The sequence below is a fragment of the Procambarus clarkii genome, chromosome 88, assembly GCF_040958095.1.
Source record: "Procambarus clarkii isolate CNS0578487 chromosome 88, FALCON_Pclarkii_2.0, whole genome shotgun sequence".
NCBI classification, from domain to species: Eukaryota; Metazoa; Arthropoda; class Malacostraca; order Decapoda; family Cambaridae; genus Procambarus; species Procambarus clarkii.
Genome location: NC_091237.1, coordinates 17,029,559 through 17,050,528, shown reverse-complemented (window position 1 = coordinate 17,050,528; position 20,970 = coordinate 17,029,559). Strand labels below are relative to the sequence as shown.

Genomic DNA, 20,970 nt, shown 5'->3' with positions numbered 1-20,970 from the left:
TTTATAAATTACTGATCAAGTTGGAGGATATTTATCCAGACCACTTTACCTGAATTTGTCTGACGGACACTATCTGGTTACCTTAATTAGAACAAGAGACTTGTGGCTTTACAAAGGTCTTCCTCTCTCCATTTGCCCTGATGATTTTATCGAGGTGGATTTTAAAATTCAGCAGTTTTGGCATTTAAAGCTTTGGCGGTTCCATGGGTTTATAACCCCCATAGGTGAAAAAGCTTTTCTGCCCTACAATGTGGCTGTTTGAACTTGAAACTGTTGCCCATTGTATGTTTACATTGAACTTTTGAAAGAAGTGGTCTGGATTAATATTCTCAAACTCATTCAGTATTTTAAGTCTACTGTATATGAGTTCAGTCCTCACATGTAAGGTTTGTAGTGTTGTTAACCCTGTGACAGTCAACCGTTCCTGGTACGAGAGCTGACTTAGCTCTGGGATGATTTTTGTTGCTCTGTGTTGAATTTTTCCAAAGCATATACTGTATATGTCCTTTTAAAGATGATGTCTCCATGCTTCGATACACAAGTCCAAAGAGGAGAGCACGATACTTGTGTAGTTGAATACCCATTCTTTTCTTTGAAGTTGACTATGCCTTTTTTTTTTACTGTAGCTCACTTGTGGGCAAAGTTCAATGATTGCTGGATACCGACTCCTAGGTCTCTTTCATCAATCTGCTGCATGGAAGTGTTGTTGATTTGATGGTTGTGTTGTGCATAATTTGTAACTCATATAAGGTGCAACAGCTTCAAGCTTGGCAACACAATGTACGACAGAAAACAGTGTAGATTTTTTATCCAGTTATATGTATAAGAGAATCTGTCCATAGATAGAGGTCAGATGCTTGGGGTTAGCCTCACCCAACTTTGCAGGGAGAAGGGTCTAGGGTGCAGGACTGACATGGGTTGGTTGGGGGCAGTCTTATTGACCCCATTAAGAGTGGGTAAAGTCCAATATTAATCCCTTACAAAATCGATGAAATGTGGCTGGTTGAGTCCCTTTCATTTCTTCACTTGAAAGTGAAAGTGAATTCATTATTAAATAATAATGTGTCTGTTCGAGGTTGGAGGCCAGATGGGGAAGAGAGGGGGAAAAGACAGTGAGTAGGGAGACATGAGGAGGAATGAAGGTGGGGAGAAGGGGGAAAATGGGACAAGAGGGGAAAAAAATAAAGAAAAATAAAGAGGGGGTCAGAGGATACAGGTAAAGGCAGACTGCTACAGGCATCACCAGGTAACCCTTCTAGTTTGGTTATAAATTAATTCTACTTTGTAAGAGCTTTGAAACTTGGAAAGGTGGTGACATGTCTGCATGCGAGACATCACTTATCTTGAATTTTATTTAATAAAAATGTGCTTTTCATCAGTCATCTAATTAATGTATAGCATTTATTCTTTGCTAAATTGCTTATTCAAGTCATACAGTTTTACCAATTTACGCTTTAGTGGCTTTACTAAAATACATCTTTGTATATCCCTGCTGTTATTAATAACATTAAAGTAATTATCAAAAGAAGGCACCAAACCTGGAAGGCTATGTAGCACCATCAATAATAACATTAAATCTATTTCTATACTGTTGCTACAACTACAGATTCCATAATGTATATACCTGTCATCATTATCACCATGATATTATATATCATTTGTTATATTTCTTGAACATTGCACATGTTAGCTTTCTTCTCGTTTAGTATTAAGTATTACACCTATAAATAATCTTCATCTGAGTTAATGAAGTTTTGCCCGACGCTTTGCGTAGTCGTGGCTCATTTTATATAGAACCCCTGCACCTAAAAGTATACTTCCTTGTTTTCTGTATGCATTTTATTATGAATAGAATTATTATTATTATACTTATAATAACTGTTCAGTTTATTAGACCACGTATGATTCTCAATAACAAAAGATTTACACATTATGAAACTGATAAATAAAATACTACGGTTGTTTTAAAGATATCAGATAATAAAACACTATGCCAGTTCGTGACTGCAAGAATGTACTAATCACCAATGAATGTACTTTCCCAATCCAATGTACTTTCCTGTACATATATATACATAAATAAATAAACTACTGTGTATGCAAGACTCTAGTGTAGTATGGTAAATCTGCATAAGATAACCAGATTTGTGAAGATAATGCAAGACACAGCATTCATCTACAACATGTCAGGCCATTCTCAGAGTTAAATGATTCTAATGACCGGCCAGCTGCCCTGGTTAAACAGCTGGATATTTATATAGATATTTGTGATGGTCTGAAAGCACATTACAGTTCCAATAATAGCCTATTTATAAACTGGCAAATGAACCGGTCTTAAAATTACAAATGTTCATTTTGTATGGCTTTATAAATTGTATTAAAGCAATTCAATGTTTCAATTAAAGATGCTTACAATTTCTTACTGAAGACCTCTCCAAATCAATTTGGTGAGAATTTTCTGACATATAGACCATTAAATAATTGACCATTTTTTACTGAATATTTATGCTTTAAAAATTTCAAATTTCAAATCTTTGGATGTTTGACCTATATAGAATGTACTACAATCCTTATTAGTTGTCTACTAGTCAATAATTGCCAACCATGCCCAACACAACGGGGAAAACCAACCATACAAGAACAGAAAACCCTCTGGCATGCAGGTGAAAGGCCCCCCTGAACCCAGCTGGCTGCATGATGAAGGCAACAGGAATGGCTATTAAGGTCTGAAAACACCAAAGCACATCCTGAGAAACTGTAATCAGCAATCGTGAATGGAATCAGTTGGAAAGCCAAAACCATACAAAACAATAAGCTCCACAACAATGAGGGACAAGAGCCACCAGGACCACCAAACCCCCCACATTGAACACTCAATGAGGGTGGACATAAGCAGCCATGATCCACAAATAGACATGTATATAACCAAAGTGTACTCTTAACTAAAATGCAAAGCATTTAACATTTAAATGAGCAGCTTGCTAGGCAAGTGGTGAAAAAGCACCAGTCAAAAGACTATCAACAGGCCTCAGAGAGAACTAATAGCTTTATATTTTAGGCCTAATGAAAAGAGCCCTAGCATAATGTGTAGTCAGCATTAAAATTTTAAGTATTCATGCACCCATCCTCAAGTACAGTGGAACCTCGATTTATGAATGTACAGTATACTGAAAAATTCGTAATCTGGGGCAAAGTCAATTTCCTTGTCAAATTTGACTGTGTACGAAGTTTGCCTTGGAATACAAATGTTTGTCGATACATATAAGGGTCGGGCATGTGGGTTCTGCTGGGCGCGGCACGCTCAGTTTACCAGTGTATCTCTTTTGGTGACAATTGTGCTTGAATTCTGCGTAAAGGATGTCATTGTTTTTCAGTTTTTTTTGGTTTCTAAACATAAAGAGTTTTTATTACATGATCTCTGACTGGAGAAAATTGTGGCCTGAATGTGTTCCAGAATGAGACTCTGAGCCTGAACCTGCAGTGCCTCTTGTTGAGGAAATTGTTTCTCTGGGCCAGAAACTGGGCTTGGAGTTGAATGGTGTTGATGTGGAGGAGTTGGAGGAGGAACACAGTGAAGAACTGACCACTGAAGAACTCCTAACCCTTCACAAGAAACAGCAACAAGAGACAGCCGAGGAAATTTCTTCAGGGAAGGACAAGGCAGTAGAGGATGTCTCTTCCTCATTAATTAAAAAAAAATATCCAATATGGGAAGAACTGCAGTTTTGCTGAAAAGACTCACTCAGATAAAGCTGTAGCAGGCCATTGTTTAACATTTTTAATGACAATGTGATGTCTCACAACAGACAAGTGTTAAAACATAGGGAAAAAACAAGTATCTAAGACACATTCTTAGTAAGACTATATTCTTAGTAAGGTTGTGAGCCACAACCAGGTCCTAATGGTATACCTGCAAAACATAGGAGAGAGAGTACCACAGAAATATCATCAGTTCCTGATGTCATAAGGGAAGGGGACTCCCCTTGCAAACACTAACACCTCTTCTCCTCTCCCCTCCTCCTCACTGTCTTCTATACGCCAACAAGAGTCCTAAATGAAGGTAAGGTATAGTAAAAATATGAGTAGTATTCTGTACAAAATGTATTTTTAAGTTAATATTTTTGTGTGTGTGTGTGTGTGTGTGTGTGGAACAAATTAATTCAATTTACATTATTTCTTATGGGAAAATTTGTTATGGTTTACAAATTTTTGAGATTCGAATCATCTATTGGAACAGATTAAATTCGTAACTGTATACTTTAGTGCCAAAGAATGCAAGCTGTGTAGACCAAGTTATACCATTAACCTGTAAACTATTAATTTATCTGTGCAGTAAGTGACAAAATGCTAGTAATTATAGGTGCTTTAACCTTGTGAAATTTTAGTAATAAAAATAATAATTAAAGTATCATTACCTGGAGAGTTCTGGGAGTTCTACTCATTATTAACCTAATCCTCAATAGGATTGCTAATTTATGCTATTTTTTTTTAAGTTTTAGGACTTTCACTATGGTAGTCACTTTGAGAGTAAACATATACAATATGTTGTTACTGCAGTTTACAGTGATGAGTAAAAATATAAATAATCTTGAGGAAACTTTTTACTAACAAGTGAACAAGGTTCTTTCAGGGACCAACTGTAATAGAAATATGAGGAAGCTTAGTTTATCTAGTAAATAATCTCATTGTATACAATCTTATTCCTTCAAAGGCTAAAGTTGTTAACTATTATAATACTGTTTTGTTAAGTCAATGCTGAAAAACTAAATAAGTAAATGACCATAACTAACAAACCTCAATTTTGTGTCTAATACAATTACTTGTTTAAATTGTAAACACACAGGATTTCCATGAATTATATTACTAAACACAAGTTTTTGGCCTAAGACACAAAATTTTCACTTCATATAGACCTTTTGGAAAGTTTGATTGCTTTGTATTTTTCAGAATTCTGAGTTCTGCCCGTTCAATAATGTCTAAAAGAAGGCTTTCAGGTCGAGTCACAGACGAATCTTTTTCATCCAGCTCCACAGTACCAGAAGATGAAACATTTTCCTTTATAATAATTACACCATTGGATTTTACTCCACGAGCCATTCTTCTAAAAAAGTCTTCAAGATCTGCATCAGTTAAATGACCCAACACCCATTGACACCACACAACATCGTAAGTGTCGGGCTCAGGCGAAAAGTGCTGGAGGCCCTGACACAAACATCTGCCGATTTTTCTGGAGCCCTTGAAGTTTTCCTTTGCTCTGTCTATAAAATTTTGACACTGCTCAACAAGATCAACTTTCCCAAAATGTTTCTGCAGTAAATGTTTGGTTATTCTGCCAATTCCTGCACCACAGTCAACAGCTCGTTCATGTCCAGGAGGGTTCTTCATTTTAAATACACTTCGCAAAAATGCATCCGATCCACTAATGTCGGCAACATTAATGTGCGCAAACCCTCCTAACATACCATTGACAGTGGCAGGAATGTTGTCCCAATAAGCTGCTGCATCAGAGTAAAATGCTGGGTCCTCTTGCGCCATAGTGGCTTTTCTAGACTCTTCATCCAGCATGTCATCTTTACCATTCAACATGTCTATTTTACCTTCCAATGTGTCGTCTTTACTATCCAGGTCATCATGTAGCTCCCCAGGGCACGCCACCTCGCCAGTAGACTGGTCCATGGAGTCCATGACGGTCTAACAAACGTTTCTAAGAAGCGTCTTCCACAGACTGACAATATTCTCTCGGTACCGCTCTGCGATGCTGAACCACAAGGCAAAACTTAGAGCTATGATGAGTTCGTATAGGCGTGAGGAGGCACCATGCCTGACGGGAACTAAATTTTAGCAGCAGCAGCAGGAAGCGAGTGAGACAACGTGGACACCATCTAGTAAATAAACCAACAGACGTTACGAATCCCTCTCCTTTCGAACACACAATCATTTAAAATAGAAAACTCTAAGTTTCATATTTTTTAGCTATTTCATGTCACCAGTATTATAAAATATGATTTACATATTATAATGTATTGTAATATTTTTGATTAGGTTATAAAATTCACATACGAATCGTGCCTGTACAAAGTGACCTGCAGTTCTTGTAAACAAACACACACAGCTGATTGTGTCAGTATATCTTGCGAAAGTTTAAAAAAAATGATGAGCATTTCTATATTAAATAATATAAATTTAATTTAAAATTGTATTTTATTTGTTTGTATTTTTTACAGTCTTATAAGTCGTGTTTGTGTTTGTCCAATATTGAGAGGAATGTGTTTATGTTTGTTAAAGGTGTTTTGGTCGAGAATATTCCGTGAAGTAAACCCAAAACACGAGTGTTAGGGTCCTGTACACTCAGCTCCAAGCTCTTCCATACACCACTTATCGTAATCAGGGGCTCCGCTCTCCTACCTATCATGTCACACTCCACACTACAGTAAGTTGACTCCATGCCTTCCTTTGTGTCTATCTACACACTACATTAAGTTAAATGCACTCCTCACCCGTGTTATCACACTACACACAGTTGACCCAATGCCTCCCTCTTTGTCTAATGATATACATAGTATGTATGTCATACTACACTCTACTGTAAGTTAATTACACACCTCCCACGTGATATACTTCACACTGCAAAAAGTTAACTTAAATTCTTCCTCCATGATATACACCACACTGCAGTAAGTTAATTTAAAAACAAATTGTGATGTCACTCCTCACTCCACTTGGACTGGTCAGTAGAGCAATGGTTTAGCATCTTGCATGGCCAGTGTCCGATCCCTGGTGGCTCAACAGGATGGTCATCGTTCTATCACCCAACTCCCCTATTTCGGCTCCTATCCTGTCTTCATATTCCTTCTGTGCGCATTATAGCCATACTGGCTTGCTACTTTCTTATAATGTCCTTCCTTATTACAATAATTTTCCTGTACTCGACTACGTACAGGAAAAGATTCAGCAGAACAATAATGCAATACAGTACACTAAATTTGTTACATTAAATAACATAATGTCAAATTATCATCTTAATTTGACTGAAGGTTCCCATCTCTATGCAATATACAACTTTTATTGTGACTGTCAGAGATGGAACTATGGTTTAGTCCTGCACCAGGATCCTCACTGTGACTGTCACAAGCTGAAATATGGCTGTGTCCGCCCTGGCAGATCCCCTCAAGGTTGACCCCTCTACTAAGAGTTCTGATTAAAAATCTATAAATTGGGTCTTCTTGATTATATCACCTCATGAAAGTAAAGTTCATTCTCCAGGCAATGCTTTTTCACCCACAAGGTTATTAACCCATGAAACTGCCTACTCACCAAAGCTGTTAAGGCCAAAAGATTGTTGGGTTTAAAGTACAGCTGGAAAAGACCTTCTTTTGGGAGGACCTTCGACAAGCCACCGGCTTCCTGTCCTCGCACAGGCCACTAGTGTTAGTGGCTCTTAGGTAAACTCGGATAAATGAGTTCCATTTAAACTGGAGTACACAGTTCAACCAATAACCATAATTTTCAATTGGAGCAGCTGAAGGGTTAATGTTTAAATATCTTCAGAGTTCCTGGCATTTTTGAGGTTTTGTTCTATGTGCTGGCACCTGTACATTGTACTGACCGGGACCCTGGTGGTTGGCTCGTGGAGCAATGGTGGTGGTCATACAGTATTTCTCTTCAGCCTATTTTTTTTACTACTACTACTACTATACATTTTTTATAAACATTTTTTATCAATTTTACTGTTAATTTATCGAAATATTTTCTGTTAGTTTAAGGACTTGCCCGAAACGCTATGCATGCTAGTGGCTTTACAAGAATGTTAATTCAACTTATTTTCTATATTCTCTGTTAACCCCCCCCCCCCCCCCCCAATGTAACTTCTTGTATATAAATAAATAAATAAAATAAATAAACTGCTGCTAACAGCAGGATAATAGTAACACATTTGAAGACAAAAATTACATTTCTGTGTAATGTGTAATAACATGGATGTGTCATTTCCAAGTTAGGACAATATTTCAGTTCGCACATCATTTGTTCATTTTATACAGTATACATTCTGTATTGTAATTGGTTTTTGCAACAGTAATAACATTCTATAAAAGTTGGCTTAGTACAAAATTCTAATTTCACAATAATTTTGATTTGATTTTCATTGCAATTGGAGGTAGAAATTCTTTCAAAATCTTGGAAAGCTCTGAATAAGTTTGTACTTAAATATTTTCTTGACAGAAGTGAAGTGAACAAGTTAAATGCCGAAGGACAGACCCTCCAAGCTGTAGAGGTACAGTAATACTGTTTGTTGTAGATTTGTTTATAATTGCAGTACTGTATGTTTATTAAGAGTTAACTTTTTTGTGGCTTAGCATGTAATTTAAGCAATGTAATACTGCATTCTTTTATATGTATTTTCTTATACGGGTTTGCAAGGCAAGCTTCAGTTAACTGGATTCTGTCTTTCGGTTGCAGTTGCCAATTGCAATTACTCCAAACCCTCATGCTTCTTATCTATCCTACTCTTGACACTGGATAGGTAAAACTGCTGATCGCTGACAACTGTAAGAAAATTGTTGGGTTTCAAGTGGAATTCAAACTACAGGGTATTGTACTTTTTTCAATATTTTGGAAAACCTATGGTAATAATCAAGAGTTTATGAAATGATGCCACACTTTAGTCTGCAGATGCAATACTTGACAAGACATTAATGAAAGTACTGTACTCTTGGTGGCTGATGTTTTGGTACCTTCCAGGAAGTTTACTACCCTTGGCAGCAACCCTCAACCATGTACAGTATATAGACCATCCATTTTTAAAGATGCTTCACCAGTTTAAACTTGTATATTTTGTTCATAATGTTGTATATTGTACTGAGGATCATAAGGTGGCCACAGGAAGTTTAATGGATATCTTTCAACCTGTTTAAATATTTATCTATAGGACTGTATTGTGCAGTGTGATGACACTTGCTGCTGAAGGCGGGTCATCTCTAAAATTACTTAAGACTATAATCCAGTGTCATATCACCTGGTGTTTGAGTCATGTCGTATCACAATGTCAACATTAGGTAATCTGACACTGTTTTGTCATTTTACTTTCTTGTCTGGTTTTCTCAATTTTGGGTTAGTCTCTGACCCCCAAGCTCCTCTAGGCTCACAGAAGAAGAAAAAAAAAGGAAGATATCAGTACTGCACTCTTACAATCCACATAGGAATTTCTAGACTAAAGCTGGTGTGGGTTTTACACCTTCAAAGATATAGTATTTTGTATGTATGTATAGAAACATGCTGAACATAATGTCTAATATCATTGCTTGAATGATATTAAACAGAATTTATTCTTTCAGAATTTGAAATTTTTAATGAATCATTATTATTAAACTGATTAAATTTAGTAAAATTTATAAAGCGGGCTTCCAGGACAGTAAAATAGGAATTTCTGAGTGTACATTTAAGTAACAAATTATAAACTCTTCTTTCAGGTCATTACTTCAGAGATCAAAGTAAACCCTGAAAATCCTGAACTTTTTCTCCAGAGGGCACAGAACCTGCTGAAGCTTGAAAAGTTTAAAGGTAACGAAATCATACCCTCCTTAAGTACAGGACATTGTCTCTGACAAACTTATTTCATTTAATTTTGTACATCTGTACTTTGAGAAAATGTGTGTCTAGGTTCAGGGGGGCAGGTGCTTGGGGCTCGCCTCGCCCAACATTACAGGGGAAATGGTCAGGAGTATAGAACGGACAGTCTGGTCATGGTTGGCCCATGTTAAATACTTTAAGAAATATCTGCCGATAGTATATAAATGAAGATGCAAGATGAGGGGTGAGAGGAGGGCAGGGAGAAGATGAGGGATTAGAGGAGGGTAGGGAGAAGATGAGGGAGGAGAGGAGGTTAGGGAGATGATGAGGAAGAAGAGGATTGCAGGGAAAAGAGGAGAGCAGGGAGAAGATGAGGGCCAGGAAGAAGAGGGGGTGGAGAGTGGGGTGCCAGGGAGAAGAAGAGGGGGGGGGAGCCAGGGAGAAGATGAGGTGGAGTGGGGGTTTAGGGAAAAGACGAGGAGAGGGTTGGGACAGGAAAAAAATGAGATATTCGCTCTTCCATGGATGGTGACAGCCTTTCCCTCAAGGTGTTTTCTTGGCATAGGATTACTTTTGGTTATCCTTTAACAACAATGGTGAATGTGTACATGTACAATTGTGTGTTTAGATTCTGTTACACAGCACCAGTTAGAAAACATGATACATGCACAATGAATGAATATTTTACAGCACTAAGATCAGTTTTGCATAACTGGTGACATTATCTAGTCACTTGAAGGCCATGACTAAGACCAATAGGTTTGTTTTTACTCCTTAAATAAGCATTCTTAATTTCATATTCTTAAAGCACTCTTGTAATCTAAAACAGAGTATTGTCTCAACTTTAGTGTAGTCATTCAGTGTCTTGCAATTTGCACAACTAGGCTCTTAAATTATCTTTTATCATCTTAAACCATAACATTTTATCAGAGGGTTAAATTTTTGGTAATTAATGTAAATGTTATTCATAACTTGGGCAAACTTCTGAATCTGGTTGGCAATAAATTATGAAATTGGTAACATTGAGACAAGTGATAGAAATCTGTGTCTGTATATAACTAGAGGCAAGCAGTGACGCAGCTCGAGCACTGGCTCTGGGCGCAGGTGCTGAAGCTCACTTGGTGCATGGCAAAGCTCTCTTTAACTTAGGGGAGTATGTGGAATCTTTAGAGACATTCAACAAGGGCAAAGCCAAAGCAGGTATGTATGTTTTTTTTTTTTTTAAGCTTTAATGTTGAGTATCTATCTGGTTTGTGTTTTTTAAATACAATTTTTTTCCTACAAGCTTGTGGGTCACAGCTACAGTTTATTAAGAACTATTTCATGATTTTTTAATTTAGTATATTTTGGTAATACAGTTGGCCACGTGCTATCCGAACCCCTCGGGACCGAGACTGAATGTGTTGGGTAGACTGAAGTGGAGACTAATGGTGAAGAGGCAACCTCGGTAGACTGCTTTTCACCATGTACCTAATGCAATTGCAGACTTTAGAGCTCTGAGCCATCCATTAGTGTATGAACACTGCTCAAGTGGCACTGTGTATGGTCACAGTGCAAACTAGTTCTGTCTTTATTCCACATTTTGATGTAGACTACTACTACCTGCCCCACCAGTTTTCCAAACTTTTTTTTATTCAAACAAACCCCAATCGGATAATAGGCATTCGTAAAGCACGTGGCTGACTTGTAAATTTGTTTCTAAATATAAATGTTAATCCATTTAACAGTATGGTATCTTTCTTTCGTATTGTACTGTACTATATTTTAAGGTTTCGTAACATTATTCTAATAAGTTTCTTTCAAATAGAAGATTAATATACAATATAAAACTATTTTAGATACCTAAATTAATCCAAAATATATTAACCAAAAGTTTTATTTATTGAACTGTGCAGGATCAGACTTAGGGGGGTTTGACCAGTTTGGGCAGTGGACAGTCTGGTGTGAAGAACGCATCAAGAAGTTAGGGATTAGTGATATCTCTTCAGAAGCTGCCAAGAAGGTTTCAGGTGAGAAGTAATATGTTTGTATCAATATTTGTTGTTTGATTTTGCAACTGTTGTTTGTATGGTCATATGTACAAAATAAGTGAAAATCTAGTGTGTACAAAGCACAGGAGATATCTTTTTTTTTTAAATACACTAGTTTAATTGAAGGATTAAAAATTACTCAATTCAATAATTTAAAATACCATGTGTATATTTTGTACATGAATCTTCAAACACAAATGAATAAAAGATTCAATGCATGTTTAAAAAATGTATTAATTATTTTCTAGTGTATTTGATGAAGTCAGTGGTGAAAAAGTTATGATATTAGTGTATATACCTTGACAAGTATTATTGCTATTGCCACTACATCCACTATCACTACTACCTCCCAGTATTATCACTACATCCACCATCACCACTAACCTCACCATCATCGCTAGCACCAGCTGTAGCATTTTACCAAATTAGCCACATTCTCGATGACCAATAATTATATAGGACATGTTATATCCAACATGTAACAGTTGGATACATGTTATCACAGTGGACATGTTAACCCATTCTGGGCAGTGCCCATCTAGATCCGACTTCTCTCCCCATATGTCTATCAAGCTTATTTTTAAAGCTAGTTAATCTTTCCTCGTGTGGGAACAACACTAACATCAGGAATTAATCTAGTCATCCTATTTTGGATTTTCTTGAGGGAATTGAAGTACAGTTTAATATGGATGGTGTAGTATAAGTAGGGCCTCACCGAGGACAGATATAACTGGAGGATAATGTTTCTGCATTTAAAGTAACACTTCTGGTTATAAACTCAAGCATTGTATTTGCTTTGTTACACAAGTTGATACACTGCTGCCTAGGTTTTGGATTACTGCCAATCATGACCCCTTGGTCTCTTTCACAGCCCGATTTTCCCAGATTTGAATCATTCATCCATTAGATAGTGATATTGTCATTTCCCAAATTTAGGACTTAGGCCTTATCAGTGTAGAACTGCATCTGCCACTTTTCTGCTAATTTTTTCAGTGTGATGAAGTGTTTAGGAAGTTCTTCCAAGTCCGTATTCAAGTTTACTACTTGCTCCACTTTTGTATCATCTGCAAACTTACTGATATTACTGTTCACCCCAAGATCTAGGTTACATACATTAGAGACAACAAGACCCCAAGTCAGACTACTAGACCACTGGGAACACCACTAGTGACATATCTTCACTTAACTTTTATTCAATTTGATAACTTTCTGCTTCTTGTCCTTCAACTAAGCTCTGAGCCAATTGAGAAGATTCTCTCTAATCCACTTACCTTCCTAATCATCATCCTGTGAAGTACAGTTTTAAAGGCCTTACAAAGGTCAGGGTAGTTTAGTTAAGTTCATATAGTATTATGCATCTCGTACTCATCCTGTGGGTGGCAATGGAAAAGGTGACAGGCACATAGAATGGCCTCGGGAATTGAAGCCCAAAATTCATTTAGCTGAGCAAGTTAGTTTTGATAACTAGTTACACAGTTTAATGTATATATCAATAATAGGTTTGAGAATGACCACAAATACAGTTCTAAGCTAAGCAACTTAAATTTGCATACATCAAACCCCACATAAAACAAAGGCACCAAAACAAAAATGAAGAAAGTAGAGATTTGATACACAAAAAAATCCCATAATGGGGGAAATTTATCTACCAGGATCAATTATAGTAACAAAACCTGATGGCATTGGGTGCCTTGGCAGTTTTTTAAACAAAAACCTGAATTCTTTCCATATTAGCATCTATCACTTTCCTGTTTCTTTACTTCTTTCATGTGTTTTATGCTTACTGAGTCAATCCAAATTCTAACAAATCTTTTTCTCAGTTCAGTCAATTAATCATTACTTCACTCATATGGTAGCAAACATTGTTGAATTCTTTGGCAAATGCTTTAGATGTTTCTTCAAAATCTTAAAATCTTAAAACAAAATTTAAGATTTTATAATGGCCCATCTCATCAAAAAAGGGAAGCTTCTTGAGCGAATATATCAAAGATTATAAGTACCATACATTGATTAACTTGTACGATTTGTATGATATTCTTAGACACCATACAATATTTCTGATGTGTGTGTATTTCTCCCAGGAAACACCATGGAAAAACCAGAAGTTGCCCCAAATACTATGCCAGTACCAAAAATAAAGCACGACTGGTACCAGACGGAATCACACGTTATCATTACTATACTTGTCAAAAACTTGAAGAAAGAAGACGTTAAAATAGATTTCACCGATAAGACTGTAAGTAATAAGTATATAATTGGTTTTTCTTTACACCATCAGTTTGAGCTGTAGTACTTGGTTGCTTCCTAAGGCAAGATCTTACTGGTGGTTCTTTAGTTAGGATCTGGAGTGGTCAGTGCAAGTTGATTTCCATGCCAACTCAAGAGATATCCTTCTACATCCCTGCTGGTGTTACTGGGCCTAGAGAGACATCGGAATGATTCGTTCATCTTGGAATGATTTCTAGAACCTCATTTCCCAAACATTTAAGCCTTTCCAAAGGACACTTTACATTGTGAAAATTGCCAAATAACACTCGTGCTAACATGGCCCACCTCGCTGCTAACCCTGACTACAGCCAGGTAGTGGCATCTGTACCACTGCAGGATTGCTTGTCTTAAGCATAATCTTTTTTTTTTTTTTTTTTCTCCACACAAAAGAGTTCTTTCATTCTTGTTCTGCCACTAGCACGCATATCGTTTCAGTCAAGTCCTTAATCCTAATTGTGATACAAACACACATCTCCAGGAAGCAGCCCATAGCAGCTGTCTAACTCACAAGTATCTATTTACTGCTAGGTGAACATGAGCATCAGGGTGAAAGATAAACTGCCCATTTGTTTCCGCCTGCACTGGGGATCGAACACGGACCCTTAGGACTATGAAACCCCGAGCACTGTCCACTCAGCCGTTAGGCCCCTTAGTCAGGTTCCTCCTGACTGGTCCTCAATTTAGTAGAGTGTAGATAGAATTCAATTGAGTAATTAATAATTATCCTTGGAAAATTTTCTTTCATTGTGTAGTGGGCTTTGGATATAAGTATATTTTTATGTGTATGTATAGGTCAGTTGTGTGTCCTGACTAATCAACACATTCCTATAGTTCTGGTTAAATGGGTAGTAAAGTACCAGTTAGGCTGCCTGGCCACCTAATCAGACCACTACCAGCAATAGTATCACAAATACAACAGAGTTCCCTGATCAAAGCTACAATACCTCAAACTTTTTATTAGTGCATCTGGTGAAGGTTTGGCAGTTTAGGGCTAGATTTCAGTTACCAGTTAAGGGGCCTGGCAGCTGAGTGAACAGCACTTCAGATTCGTAGTCCTGAGGTTCTGGTTTCTGTCCCCGGTGGAGGCAGAAACATATGGGCAGAGTTTCTTTCACCCTGATGCTCTTGATACCTAGTAGTAAAATAGGTACCTGAGAGTTACAGTTGCTGCGGGCTGCTTCCTGAGAATGCGTAACGAAAAGGAGGCCTGGTCGAGGACTGGGCCGCGTGAACACTAAGCCCTGAAATCATCTCAAGATAACCTCAAGATAGATAACAAGTAAATGACTTGTTGCATCCTATTGAATTATTTTTAGTGCACAGTGGTCTTGTTTTTTTTTTTTATTTATATATACAAGAGTTCATACATTCTTGTAAAGCCACTAGCACACAGTGCTTTGGTCAGGTCCATAATCTTAATTTTCCCTGGAATATGACCCGCCAAATCGTTTAACCACCAAGTACCCATTCACTGCTGGGTGAACAGAGGCATACAGTTAAGGATTAGCACTAGTCAAACCTCCCTGGCCAAGATACAGACCCAGGCCAAATCTCTCGCGAAGCGTGTATCTAACCACTACGCCACGGGGAAAAAGCTTATTTTTATATACTGTATTGTTTATAATGATTTGTGTGTGTATGTGTGTGAGTTTGATTTTTTGTTTGTCCCTTGATATTTTTCCAATCTTACAGTTCAGGGCTGGTAGTGCATAGCAGTTGCCTAGGTCACTGAATTCACAGTGCTTTGAGACTTAGCCCACAGAATTCAAGGGACCAGTTCAGAAAAGTGTGGTTTATTATACTCAACTTCCTATTTTTTGTTTTCTTTTTTTTAGGTAAGTGTATCAGCACCATTGCCTTCTGGATCAGAATATAGCCTAGAGTTGGATATGTGTCATCCGATTAACCCATCAGGGTCTTCATTCAGAGTTGTGCCTTCTAAAGTAAGTTCTCGGTGAATTGACTGATTTACTTTAATTTCATTTATTTTTAAAGGCTTACAAGAAAGTAACACTGGGTCAACAGTATGTTTATATGCCACTAGCACACTACATTTAGACACCTTATTAGTTGAGGTATACTTTGAGAATTTGTAATGCTTTGCAAGTTAACTTTAGTCAATTTTAATTCTTAGAATATATACTGCACCTACACATACCTACAGTACAAATCAGTTACATGTCATCCTTTGCTGACGAGGCCAAAATCAACATAAAAATCACAAAAAAAAAAAACAAAAAAAAAACAGATCAACAGTCTTCTACTGGGCAACAGAAAATAACATGATTTGCAACAATGATAAATTCTAGATACCCGTACTGTACTTACATCTGTATAAAATAGGATGAGTGTCTGTCTCTGCTCTAGGTTGGAGGGCAGATGCTTGGAGCTAGCCTCATTGATGCTTGAATGATGACTGTTGGGTGTGAGAGGACTGTCACAGGTGGATTGGGGTAGGCCCCCAATGACTCCTTTAGAGGACTTCATCTCCCATAGTACCTTTTTGTGCAGTCTGTGAAGTTTTATCATTTTTCTAATGTTACAGAATTAGATACTGTATTGACATGCAAAGTATAGATAAATGCTGAATTGCTCTAAAAATACTTTAGATGCTACTACACTCCTCAAAACTTAAGGGGTGATAGAAATATCTACAGGTTATGGAAAAAAACATCTTTATACAATGGGAGTAAATCTCATAAAGGAAACGTTGTTTCAAGAGGTAGATATAAGTACAGTGTATTTACATGCACCTCTCAAAATTAAACAATGCTTCCATTTCCAGTGAGATTCTCTAGTTTAAGTTTAAACAAATGTATACAGTATTCTATACACACAGAAATCCCTATAGTGTGATATATCACGTGGTATATAATAGTGATATATATTGTGGATACGTTTATACAGTATTCTCTGAGAAATGTTCATATCTGTTTTCAGATAGAAGTGAAATTGAAGAAGGCAGATGGTATTCGCTGGACAGCACTTGAGGGAGATGGTGCCACTCCGAGTGTCAAATCGAATCCAACAGGTGATTGTTATCGATAGTATTTTTGTATTCTTTTTTTCTTATCTAGCAGCGACATCTTTTAAATGCATAACAAAATATTTGGGCATCAAATTGCCTCCCATTTACTTTCTATGAATTGTTTGCAGTTCTATTTTTATTTGAAATTATGATAGGTAATTTTCTTAATGTAAATGAACTGTAATTGAACAATCTAAAGAGTATACTTAATTAGGTGTGAATTGTAGTGTACAATAGAGATAATAGAGATAAAGGTGGAATGATATTGAAATATGTAATGTATAGCTGTGAGAGAGTACCAGTAGTGTGTGATGGTCACCCATTCTTAAAATACTATAATGGAGCCATGTAACCTTGCTGGCTATAGGAAGGTTGCATCATGAGCAGATAGATAAGACTTACCATTATAAATACAGTACTCTTATAGAAAATTTTAAGTACATATTTGCACTCTTCTCAGCAGCATCCACAGATGGAAAAATTGCATCCTATCCATCTTCTTCAACTAAAAAACATGATTGGAACAAATTGGAAGCAGAGGTGAAGAAGGAGGAAGAGGAAGAGAAGTTGGAAGGGGATGCTGCACTAAACCAGCTCTTCCAGAAGATTTATGGCCAGGGTTCAGACGAGACACGACGAGCCATGAATAAATCTTTTGTAAGTACAGTACTACGCTGTCCATAAAGAGGAATGTCAGACACATATAGGAATATTTGCAAGGGAAAAAGCAGAGTATGTTTGTGGGTTTAAAATCCTAATTAGCTATATTTATGAATACATCATAATTTTAATATTTTTTAGTAATCACAATGTTGGTATTTTGTTTGGTGTACAATTAATATCTTATTTCTTACTGTGTCTACTTGAGAGCTGATTTATGATTGTTCATTGCTACACTTTTGTTTGTTTGAGCTAATACAGATAATTTTGTAGTGTTTAAAACATTACAACTTAATTACAGAACAGTTGTGAACAGAACTTGGTAGTGGGCATCTGTGCATAAAATGTACAATGCCACTGTGTTGTACATACTGTTTTTGTCACTTATGAGTGCTCTTAAAGTTTTGTGGTAGCAGAGCACTGGCCTTTGAAGCTATTTTAGTGCAAAAGTGAGCTTAGAGTAAGTACTTTGCCAATCTGATCTGGAATCAACTTTTTATTTCTTGTGTACTCAATTTTCAGTATTTATAAGAAAGTTTTCTTATAAATATTGGAAGTTTTCTGGAGAATATTGAATGATGAAATGTGGACTTTCTTACCTGTCAATGTTTCTGAGGATCGTCTTTCCCACGGCCAGGTCTCTATCCAGGCCGCCTGGTTGATGGTCTGATAAACCAGGCTGTTTGATGCGGCTGCCAGCAGCTTGACATACGAGTCACAGCCTGGTTGATCAGGTAACCTTTAAAGGTGTTTGCCAACTTCTCTTTTGAACACTGAAAGAGGTTGGCCAGTTATGCCCCATATGTGTAGAGGAAGTGTTGAAGTCGTGGGCCCTGATGTTGATCGAGATCTCTATCACTGTGCCAAGTGGCATTATTTTGCACATCCTGCTATGCCTCTTGTGGTGTTATTTCTGAGTGCAGATTTGGAACTAATCCTTTTAGTCCCTACTCCAACAAGTTGTAGAAAGCATCGTTGAAACGGTTGGAAGTTGGGAATTTGACATGAATGTCTCCATTTGACATGTTTTAGTCATAGGTTTTTTATAAGGGCATGGCAGGTACACCAAACGTGTATCTGGGATTGCCAAGTCTAGCATCCTTTTATCTTGGTTTTCATGGCATGTTAGTTACCTGGATCATACCTGGAGTTGGTTTTGGGAGTTCTTCTAGTCCCCAAGCACAGCCTGGGGCCCAGGCATGACTTATGATAACTTAGTCTAATACTGTTCTGTGGAGCAGCTTACAGGCCCACCAACCAGTATAACCTGGTTGGATTGGCATTTCTTGCAGGAAACCGTTTGTTTTTTCTTGAAAACGGCGACTTTTGTTTAGGCAATATTTCTTATGTTTACTAGGAAGATATTGAACAGCCATTCACCTCTGTTCATACAGTGTTCTCTGATTGTGGCACTGGCTCTATTATACAATTCTTACAGTATTGTTTGCTGCAGTATATTTTCACTGTGCAAATTTGGGACCTGGCTTTCCAGTATTTTCCATGCATATATTGCTTGATACTTTTCTCTTCTCCTTGCCAGAGTACATTTTGAGAGCTTTGAAACAGTTCCAATAATTTAGGTGCTTTATGATATGCATGCCATATATGTTCTTGTTATTCCCTCCATTTCAACGACCTCACCTGCTCTAAAAGAAGCAAGTATTGAACAGTACTCAGGGTTGTATAGTAAGTGATTTGAATAGTATGAGCATCTTGATGGTATACCTTGTTGGTGGGTGCAGCATGGTGCCTCCATCCAGGCTCACAACTTGATTCTTGCATGTGCAGGGTGTGATGGTTTTATTTTTTATCCTGAAGGCCACTATTGCTGCCTCTGATACTCTTTTTTTTCATTTGTTTAGTGTGGAATCGATCCTGGTTGAACCCCCTTCCTGTTGTAGTGTATGGTGCTGGCTCATTAGAGCTCCTTTCCTCTTCTTTGAGAAGAATATTGAACTTAGTACCACCTTCAAATTTTTGTAGTCATGTGAAGTTTTGAAAAAAAAGGAGGTAATGGAGGAACCTGGCTTCAAAAATGTATTCTTTGGGAACTTGCATGAGATTAATGACTCCAATTGGGAAAGATGAAAGGTTTGGTTCAATAGGAATTGTTAGAGAATCCCTGGATAAAATTCAGAAATTAACGGTGGAAAACTGTTTACTAGAAATGGGAGGAAATGTTTGAGGCATGACAAAAAATAAACTTTAGTGTGTGTGTTCCAACAAATTGAGTTCACGGCACCAGATGCATTACATATACTGAGTCATACCTTAAAGTACGTAGATGTGTCTCAAAACAAGGTGAAAAAAAAAATCACCAGAGAGAGATTGTATGCAGATTAAATCTGCTATCCAGTATAGATTATTTTTCATAGATATCTATGCCAACGAAATTGTCCCTATTCATAACATGACATAGAAAATCCAAAGACATGTTGACTAGTGTGGTAGCTAAATTGCTGGCTTGAACAGATGATTAGAATGAAAGGGTGGAACATCTTGAAAGAAATGCCATAATATCTAACTTGGACAGGAAGTTTCATGGCTTAGTAATTACTAAACAGTAATTAGTTTTCATAAGAATTACCAAGATACAGTATAGTATGAGAGATGGGCAGATTGCATCTATCTGACTGGACCTAGTAAAGACTTTTGGCTTTACCCTTCAAACTTCTGTCACTCCTCTAATGTACAGAACTTAAGAAAATATACTGAAAAGAATAAGATGCCCTTCAAACTTACATTAATTCTAGACAATTCATTCTCATAGTCGTCATGGCTAAAGTAATTTAATTTGGATAAATGCAACATGGTGTTCAGGATCAACTGGACCAGGACACATACAGCTGATACAATATATATTAAGACACTACAGGACATTTCTGATAAGTAACAAGATTTTGGAGTGATCTTTGAAAGTAAGCTGACATTAGGGTAGCAACAGCATACATGGAATACATAATATGTTATACTGTAGCCAAACAACCAATACTTGACTCAAGTCCATTACATTCAGTGGTCAACTCCACAGGAGCATTCATAAATTTTTACATGCTGTTCATTCAAAACGGAAATTTACTTATATAAATTAACATATAATAGCGCTCTGTGCATATATAGGCATAGGTTAGGTTAGGTGTTTAGGTTTCGTTGGCGATTATTTGTATTTGTAGTATGTGGGTGAAGCATTTACAGCGTTGTGGTTCGAACAAAATTCGTCAGGGAAGCACTTGTTCCGGAAGTGTTTGAACGTCAACAGCTGCGAGTTGTGTGTAAACCGTTTTTCATTCATAAACAGGGGGGTTGGCGGGTGCATGAAATCACTTTGGGGTCTTTGTTTCAAGGACGGGCTGAGGCAAAACAGAAAAGGTTCAAATATGTGCCACTGAATGACTCCTGGGTCTTACAACAGTCTCT

General features: G+C 37.2%; 2 protein-coding genes across 3 annotated transcripts in view; one reads left to right on the top strand and one right to left on the bottom strand.

Moving 5' to 3' along the window:
- Positions 1-4,083: 4,083 nt before the first annotated feature.
- Ntmt (N-terminal methyltransferase) lies at positions 4,084-6,105 on the bottom strand. Its single transcript, XM_045726860.2, has 2 exons — positions 6,061-6,105; positions 4,084-5,882 (listed from the first exon to the last, which is right to left on the bottom strand). Exon 2 carries the CDS (start codon positions 5,683-5,685, stop codon positions 4,864-4,866), a length of 822 nt encoding a protein of 273 aa, XP_045582816.2. The 5' UTR covers positions 5,686-5,882; positions 6,061-6,105; the 3' UTR covers positions 4,084-4,863.
- A 172-nt stretch (positions 6,106-6,277) lies between these two features.
- The window catches only part of Sgt1 (suppressor of G2 allele of skp1), a 17,019-nt gene continuing 2,326 nt past the window's right edge, over positions 6,278-20,970 (top strand). The window contains exons 1-9 of one of the 2 annotated variants that reach the window (XM_045726862.2): positions 6,278-6,430; positions 8,221-8,272; positions 9,468-9,558; positions 10,630-10,767; positions 11,463-11,576; positions 13,679-13,833; positions 15,701-15,808; positions 16,806-16,896; positions 17,357-17,550. In XM_045726862.2, the coding sequence (XP_045582818.2) occupies positions 6,411-6,430; positions 8,221-8,272; positions 9,468-9,558; positions 10,630-10,767; positions 11,463-11,576; positions 13,679-13,833; positions 15,701-15,808; positions 16,806-16,896; positions 17,357-17,550 (963 nt within the window). In that variant the 5' untranslated portion in view covers positions 6,278-6,410. Of the gene's footprint in view, positions 6,431-8,220; positions 8,273-9,467; positions 9,559-10,629; positions 10,768-11,462; positions 11,577-13,678; positions 13,834-15,700; positions 15,809-16,805; positions 16,897-17,353; positions 17,551-20,970 lie in introns of both variants that reach the window. The other variant, XM_045726861.2, reaches the window with a different exon arrangement.